At 31.8% G+C, this 8,643-nt stretch overlaps 2 protein-coding genes across 2 annotated transcripts; one reads left to right on the forward strand and one right to left on the reverse strand.

Annotated features, from left to right (window-relative positions):
• Window positions 1-878: 878 nt before the first annotated feature.
• LOC105342716 (transcription factor Sox-21-A) lies at window positions 879-2,901 on the forward strand. Its single transcript, XM_011449772.4, has 2 exons — window positions 879-1,406; window positions 2,266-2,901. The coding sequence occupies exons 1-2, from the start codon at window positions 1,169-1,171 to the stop codon at window positions 2,865-2,867; spliced, it is 840 nt and encodes a 279-aa protein (XP_011448074.3). The 5' UTR covers window positions 879-1,168; the 3' UTR covers window positions 2,868-2,901.
• Window positions 2,902-5,627: 2,726 nt separating this feature from the next.
• On the reverse strand, window positions 5,628-8,619 carry LOC105342636 (uncharacterized). The gene is made up of 5 exons (XM_034456625.2): window positions 8,459-8,619; window positions 7,890-8,010; window positions 6,940-7,079; window positions 6,600-6,732; window positions 5,628-6,332 (listed from the first exon to the last, which is right to left on the reverse strand). Exons 1-5 carry the CDS (start codon window positions 8,595-8,597, stop codon window positions 6,323-6,325), a joined length of 543 nt encoding a protein of 180 aa, XP_034312516.1. The 5' UTR covers window positions 8,598-8,619; the 3' UTR covers window positions 5,628-6,322.
• Between the last annotated feature and the right edge of the window lie 24 nt (window positions 8,620-8,643).

Consider the following 8,643-nt stretch of genomic DNA (forward strand, 5'->3'; position numbering starts at 1 on the left):
GTTCAAGGGCGAACAGAAACTATGAGATTACTTTTTGGCATTTCATTAAATGCTTAAAAAGTTGTGACAAGAATCCCTTCGATCATGTCGCTTTGTTTTTTCCAAGGCGTCTATATGATTAGAATATGTACTTTTTTCAATTTATGTTCTTTTTTTCCCGATTAACAACGTCTTTTCAAAACTCCTAGAGTGAAAAACGAATGTAATATTTATGAAACGATGCATGCTTATAAAAATCTGAAGTCTCTCTCTCTCTCTCTCTCTCTCTCTCTCTCTCTCTCTCTCTCTCTCTCTCTCTCTGTTGCTTTTTTGTTGATGATACTATTTTCAAACACATTGAATCAGTTTATCTTGTTTGTCACAACTCATTAATTTGTCAAGGAAATGGCAATTTCTTTACATATTGTTTGTAAACAAATAGCAGACTCGAGATTTTTTTGCATAACAATTCATTTGTTATACCTCTTTATTTTGCTTGTAATTAACTTGACTTCTAACATTTAAATTTTGGTATATCATTCAAAATGCTCAAGTAAACTATTTTATGCATGAAAAATAATATAAAATAAAATTTTGACCCCAAATCGTACCTAGGTCCCTTTAAATTGTTTTTTTTTTTATTTTTATTTTTTTTTTATACATTTTTTGTTATAAGCGTTACAGTCTTTCTCATTTTTCAACTGAATATATAGGTAAATGATAAATAAATTGATAAGATGAATTTATGAATCAATAACTAAAACTTCATGAAAAAAACCCCCACAAAACAACACAAAACTTTAAAAATATATACATATAAAAGAGTACTGGAAAGGAAAAAAGCGCTCCTAAACTCTGGGTGATTTTGATATACATGTAGCTAATGTAATGAGACTCGTGACGCCCGAACTGGATTTTGTATCTTTGTGGTTTTTACGGGTATGGATGTGCTTGTATATAAAAGTTTCACTTTTACTGCCCTTTGAAATTTGTGATAAGATAATAAAGGTAGATGATTGACATGAATCTCGCCCACTGATATATGTACAGCAATTTCCCCTGCTATTTTAAGTGACATACACAATTTACCTGGGTATTTATTTACAAAAAATTATGAGTTCACTGCATAGACTACGTGTGCCTACCGATTTGTTATACAGGGAAATAAACTGAAAAAATAACCCCAGCTATGGATAATTCGGATAACAAAATGAAGTTGCCACCGATTAAGGATATCTTTACTTCGTACCAGATGCCTGAGACTGGTTCTAGTCACGAGTTTATACCGAACCCACCCCAGGGTAAAAGAGGGGAGGAACGCATTCGACGCCCAATGAACGCTTTCATGGTCTGGGCCAAAACGGAAAGGAAGAAATTAGCCCTGGAAAATCCGGAAGTTCACAATGCTGACCTGAGTAAAATCCTCGGTGAGTTGTCGCATAATGAATGATGACCGGTATGCTTGTATTAGAAATTTACCATTTATCCAACAAAGTAGTATTTTTTTTTAATTAAAAAAAAATTAAATGACACATATTTTTCTCTACATTATTTTAAATAATGACATTTTTGCATAATTCTTTTATTTGAAAAAAATGCTGTATCGTTCATATTGCACAAGTAGAATTAATTTGTAAGAAACTTATTTTATTTAAAAAAAGCCATGTTAAATCATTAGAGGCTATTACATCATGTGGAAACATTTTAAAAAATCATTTGTATTAAAGTACATACACGCAATATATTTAATCATCTGTCGCGTATTTACTTCAGACATTACATTCAAAGACAATTTACAATGGTAATAAAATACTGTGAACACTTCGTTGTTGTTATGCAATATCTGGAAGTTTTACAACTGAAAACGACACTAACTGTCTGTTCTTCAGATAATAAAACGCAAATTTTATGCAATCAACTCTTTCTTTAGAAAATTTGTATTATTTTATAATTTTCTTCATTCGCACAAAAAAAAAAAAAAATCCCAAAATGATTTTTATCGATAAAAAAAACCCTTACACCGAACGATTAATATGAATAAACATTACATAATGATATTTCTCACAAACATTTTCATTTATAATTGTTTAAATTAAAGTTTTTATTCGTTAATAAACAATACATGTTTTCCAAACTCTTAAAGATTTCAATAAAATCATCACCAATATTGGTAACATAATTAAAAAATGATAAAAATCTAATTTACAAAAAAAACAAAAAAACCAAGATCATTGATATTCACTTCTGTTAAAATCAGTCTGTCTAAATTGTAAAATCTTTTCTTAGGACAAAAATGGCGAGAGCTCAGTCCTTCTCAAAAGAAGTATTACAGCGAAGAGGCTGACAAGTTGCGAGATCTCCACATGCAAAAATACCCGGATTACAAGTACCGCCCGCGTCGGAGAAAGGCCAAGTTCAAAGTACCCCATGATGACAATCGGACTGCGTACGATTTCGGGGAAATCGAAGGTGTCGTGCTTAATTCTGGTCACCTAACGCCTCCTGCCAGTCCTGTGCCATCACATCCGAAGATGGTAATCCCGTTCTCTGTCTCGGAGGAAATGAGTTTTGACCACACGATGACCGATGCGACTTTGAACTTCCGAGAATACCCGGATACTCCACCCTATTACAACAGATTTAAGGGTTTTGACTTTTCCGATGGTTGTTCCAACACTCGTGTCGAAATGTGTCATTATTTGCAAGAGCGACCTTTGACCTTCTTGCACGGAGCCATGTCGTCTGCAATTCAGTGTCCAGAGTTGGAAACTCCGGAAAACTACGTGTTGTCGTCACAAGAACTAAGAGATGTGACAGAGATTGACAGCACGGAGTTTGATCAGTATCTCAAAGCAGACGACAACGTCAAATGCACAACAGAAACGTGATATTTAGAAAGTTGACTTCCATTGCCCCCCCCCCCCCCCCAAAAAAAGGAACAAAACCCACACCCATTTTTTTCCAAAGTTTTACGTCAATACATATATTGTGTATTATTCGTATGGTTCAAAAAGCTACATTACGAAGTGATATTTGGATAACACAAGATGAAATGATTTCTCATTAATATTTGTGTTATGTCCAAAATGACAATTTAAGATGAAAAACACAGGTTTCAGTAAAGCGCGATTTACCTTATATGATATATTTAACCCAAAAGAATTCATAAGCTATGAAAGGTCACAGGGATTAAGGATTGTAATCCTTTCTCGCTTTACTATTATTTATCAATATTTTATGAACTCTACGTATTCTGCTTGCCACCCTTATTTGCTGAAGTCTCTGTGTTGTTTAAGAATTGCTTATTTTTTATTTGAGCTGAATGGACGCCTTGCACTGAAACTGTTTATATAATAATCATTTTATATAAACATCATTTATTTATTTTCATGAATCTAAAATATTGTACTTTTTTACGTGAAATGAACATTTTTATGTTTTAGAGGTTTTTTGGGGGAAATATCAATTGCATATATTTTGTGTAATGCAAATATTTCTATAATTAGACACACAAAACATATATTTTCCAGATTCAGTAATCTATATAAATAGAGAGTTCAAAATCAATTAGCACGGTCGTCCAATTGACTATGTGATAACACGGGTCGTGGATTCATGATCTGGGGTCGCGTGATAGCGATTATATGTAATACACATGTTGTGCAAGAATTGTGTGATATTTATTTATTTTATGTAATTTGTTTGTTTGTTCCCTGCTGGCTTGAGAAAACCTTTTATGGCTAAATAGAACTTTTTTTTTTTACATTAATCGAAGTATATTATGATAGAATTCTATTGAAAAAAATGATCAATTTGAATTGTAGACTTTACTATGAAATACATAATGATCTTTTTTCTTATTAAAAATGACCGACTTATAATATTTTCTGATGTAATCGTAAATTGTTTGATGAATTCATATACTCTGTATGTTGATGGTCTGTAGATTCTTGATTTTTTTGCTGTGTTTTACAGACTTGTTATAATAAATGGACTTTCATGGATGTCATATTATTTTCATCTAATTTTTAATTTTAAAATTTCTCGTTATAATTGTACAGAAATGTAAGCATGTATGACTGTGATTTACTTATCAAAGGGTCAATATAAATCAACACAACACCTGGCGACTTCACTTGTACTATAAAGTCATGTGACTTGTGATAAGTTCATCAGGGTGTGAACTTCTGTCACGTGCTCTGGTGCTGATCCAACTACACATCCAAGAAAAATCAAAGTACTGAAGTACTGACGGGAGTTGATTTTATCGATTATTATTAATTTTAAATCAACGATATGTTATTTTGCAAGGCAAGCAGTTTCTAATCTGTATTTGAATTACCCACATTTTTATAATATGTATTCTCGAACATTTCCGACAAGAATTTCGAGAAAACCCCATATGAATCATGTTGTGTAGTATTAAAAGATAAAATTAATTCCATCAAACTATGTATCAGTAATCGAAATATTTCTAAAAATTGTACACATGTCTGGATCCAAGCAATATTTAACTCTAATCTCGTTCAATCAGATGCTTGAAACATCGTAACCATGCATAACAGTTATATGCGATGGAAGGGAATATCATTGGATTTTTTAATTGAGATTTTCTTAGAATAAGACTTTAATCATAAAATCTTTATTAGATTTAATTTTTCGACTTATTATTATTTTTTTGGGGAAAATATACAAAAGCAATTCATGCAATTATAATTGACAGTTTTAGACTTGTGCTGAATGTGTAAAATTTTATAAGTCTGAATTCTGGTAAAGCTTTTGCAAGCTTAGTAAGCATAATCAATCAGAGAAAAAAGAAAAGTTTGTGGTAAACTCCTGGCAAATTTTGAGGTGTTATAATTTAAATCATATCTAAATAATTGACAATTTGTTAACCCCCCCCCCCCCCCCCCCCTCCACTGCTCGGCTTCTCCTTAAATTAAAATGTTTATTATTGTTAGAAAAATTAAAATGAAATTTTTATTGTATTACTTATGCATTTATTTTTTTTTCAATTAAGTAAGTGGTTTAATTTAAATGCATGTTTGCATTCTGATCAGAGAAGATTTGACACAAATTATTTCGAGCTGGAATGCAGCTTGTTATAATTAATGCAGAAATCAAATATGATGCCTAGCAGTATTGCCAGAATTATACATTATGTATAAATTAATTAGTTCATGATTTTAAATGATCAAATACATGTAGATGTTACCAGAAAATTATTTCTGTCAGTATGATACTGAGTATAGCCAGAATATTACCAGAAGTCGTTGCAGCTAGTGGCAATATTCTAGGTGCATGTTAATATAATTTTTTACAGAAATAACTCTAATAGTATTGCCAGAATGTTGCCAGAAGTTATTGCTGCTAGTGGCAACATTTCACTTGTCTCAAAATCTGGTTTCTGGTAACAAAAATGTGTTGCTGCAATATTGCCGCATTGTTGCAGCAATAATTTTACTTTGGTAAGGGACCTAAAACATTGACTTTGGTGTGTGTGCATGTTTTTTTGCTTTGTTTGGGTGGTGGAAGGGATGCCAAGATTAAAGTAGGTTGACATTATTTAAAATGTTGCAGAAAAAGATTAGTTGGTCAACTATAAGCGACTCAAAGTCGTTCAGCATAAAAAACACCCCACTCCAACCTGGCATGTGTATTAAATAAGATTTATTAAACAAGGAAATTTCTTTTATATACATTGGGACCTGCCCTAATATACAGCATTTGGTGGATAATGATAATCTCATAAAATATAAAGTATTAAAATATAATGTAAACATGTATAACAAAGTTTATAAGAAGAAATTAAAAAAAAAAAACTATCACAGAAAGAAATCCATCAACATTAAATTGTAAGACAAGATGAAACAAAACTGAAAGACAAGACCAGAACTACAATATTGTGGAGGCATTTCTAGGGTGCTTTTCAAATTTTAAAATAACTTCAGATTTGCAAAATCATCATGAAAAGAAAAAGCTTCGGGTAAAAAAAATCAAAATTTTTTGTTACAAGTCTTAACACCTGCAAAAATTATCACAAGCTACATATATTTACTCCCTGAATATTTACAAAATTTTACAGTTTTTGGTCTTTTGGTTTGATTGAATGCAATTAAGCATAACTGCTTAACATAAAGAGTTTAAATATACAAAGTATGTGGAATAATGACAAGAAAAACAAACGAATATTAAAAAAGTACAAAATGTTTGCTATAAAATTCATTTGGTTAATATGTGTATTAATTGTGAGGGTGATTATAGAATTGATTGTACAATATTACAATATCCTGGACAGAGCACAATACATGTTTATCCCTCTGTCACTTGATGAGTGTCTTGTTCAACAAAACCTAAAATAAAAAAAAAGAATTCTTTATATAGTAATACATATAAATATTGTGACAAAAAACATTAAAATCAGGCATATATTATATAATTTATGAATGAAATGTAAATTATAATATTCGGTTCCTGTGACATAACTAAACTATTAGGATTTTATGCCCAATACTTGTTATTGATTTCGAGATCTCTCTCTCTCTCTCTCTCTCTCTCTCTCTCTCTCTCTCTCTCTCTCTCTCTCTCTCTCTCTCATGACTGACGTTGGAGACACTAACCTGCAAGTCTTTCTACAGTAGACGACCGTGTAGTTGTATATCCTGTCCCCGTACCCGTCCGTCCCACTGACACAGCCCGCGGTCATGTTGGACCACACGCTACAGGCAAAGTCTGACCCCAAGTCATAGCAGGCTGGAAATCACAAAAAAGTACTTGCAACAAACATAACGTTACTAACCCTTGAAGTATCAAAAGTACACACACAAAAAAGTTTACAGTTATTTTTCACTTCCTCAGATGATAAGACAAATGCTTTAAAATACTTCAAAATTAAATATCCAATTCATATGTCATCATTTTTGTTTTTCAGTTTTTAATTTGTGAGTATAAAATGTTGACCTGTTGGGGCTAAAGTTGTCAGTGGAGCGGAGGAATTGCAGGTAAGAGTTGGACAGCAATCTGGGAAGCTCAGAGCTGAATTGGACGTCTCAAAGCAGTTATCTGTGTCAGGGTTCTCGCCCGATTTCAATGAAGGGCAACTGCAACAAAAATATTCAAATTAAACCAAATTCTTGCCTGAAGTAAGTCACTCTAACTTTTCACTAAATAATCACACTGAGATCTGCATTAAAACATGAAGGAGAATATCTCATAAACAATATCTACTGCACAACTACATGAACATCAAATATCTTCTTTAATTAAAATATTCGATAAAGAATTATTTGGGCAAACTCTAAGGAAAAATTTAATTGAGTTGATTTATGAAACTATTAAAAGGCTAATTAAAGTGTACTTTACATTACTTATACGTGTAATAGAATCTTTTAGCAACTTTAACTTTGCAAAAGAATGTTATGTTTATAGTTTACACAGTAATGAACGTTTTTGCTTTTTATAATGGCTCATCTAGGGAAACATATTCACATAGTTGCATGTATGTAAATATTGCATCATAAAAGACTTTTTAATGAAAAATATAAGTGATTGTAATGTCATATTTAGAGTCATGTCTATTGTAATTATCACTTTTTTTAGCTGCACAATTACACGAGAAAAACAAAGTGACCTGTGGGGTCCTTTGTCCATAGGTTATCCTTAAAAAATATTTTTGTTTGGAATTGGCACTAGCAGGTTTCCAGATCGAGGAGGGAGGGAGGAAATTTTTTAAATTATTTTATAAACTTGAAGTATAACTAATAAAAAAATTGGTTAAAAAATAAAAATATCCAAATAATTTTTTTTTGCTTATAAAATTTATCAGCTGGGCATATTTCAATGAGGAGGGAGGCAATTTCAAACAATTATAATTTTATTTTGGCCTTGATAATAATGATATACTTTAGTACCTGTATGTAAGGACAAATTTCTTGAGCGTTCCATGCCAACATTTATTCTTATCACAGGAACCTGTTGATGTAGGCCATGTTGCTTCATGTCCAACAACTGCACCGTTGTTATCTGTGCAATCTGAAAAGTAATGATTCTTTACATTTTCAACAGAGGTCTTCTCAGAAAATTTTCAGTCTCTCTGAGATAAATGTAATCCTTCAATCCTAATTGAAGGTATGGAAAGCATTTTTGATAATACTTGCACATGTATATAATGGCATTGTATACCAGTAGGTAAAATTTACTTTCGTTCGGTTTCGTTTCGTTTCGATTTCGAACTTTACATATACCCTTCTTTCACAGGTATGTGTATATTTATTAAAAATCGTCCAAATGTGCTGCATAAATATGTTGGACCAGATTTTAGGTCGGATTAATAAATTCAATCACAGACACCTGAATTATTATCAATCAGTCACTTAATAAGCCAAATATTAAAAAATTCTACCACCTCTATTTATAAATACAAAATACCTGTGTTTCAATAATCATCATGATCATAAAATATTATTTTATAGTTATTTACCCCATGTAAGAGGCTTCGATTCTTTAACAGCTATTGTTGGTTTTGTTGTGTAAATGAGTTCACAATTCAGAATCACGAGAAATAAGACTGCCAAAGAAACTCGACAGAAAATTCGCCACTTCCCTCCACTAGCCGCCATATTGTTTACCTAAGTAACTTTTAAACTGGTTCCCAGTCTACCCCCT

This window comes from Magallana gigas, chromosome 7, assembly GCF_963853765.1.
Source record: "Magallana gigas chromosome 7, xbMagGiga1.1, whole genome shotgun sequence".
NCBI lineage: Eukaryota > Metazoa > Mollusca > Bivalvia > Ostreida > Ostreidae > Magallana > Magallana gigas.

Coding starts and splice junctions, on each gene's coding strand:
- LOC105342636 (XM_034456625.2), bottom strand. CDS start 8,597: ATGGCGGCTAGTGGAGGGAAGTGGCGAATTTTCTGTCGAGTTTCTTTG. Junction 7,080..7,889: donor AAATTTGTCCTTACATACAG/GTACTAAAGTAT, acceptor TTTTTGTTGCAG/TTGCCCTTCATTGAAATCGG. Junction 6,733..6,939: donor GACAACTTTAGCCCCAACAG/GTCAACATTTTA, acceptor TGTGATTTCCAG/CCTGCTATGACTTGGGGTCA.
- LOC105342716 (XM_011449772.4), top strand. CDS start 1,169: ATGGATAATTCGGATAACAAAATGAAGTTGCCACCGATTAAGGATATC. Junction 1,407..2,265: donor TGACCTGAGTAAAATCCTCG/GTGAGTTGTCGC, acceptor ATCTTTTCTTAG/GACAAAAATGGCGAGAGCTC.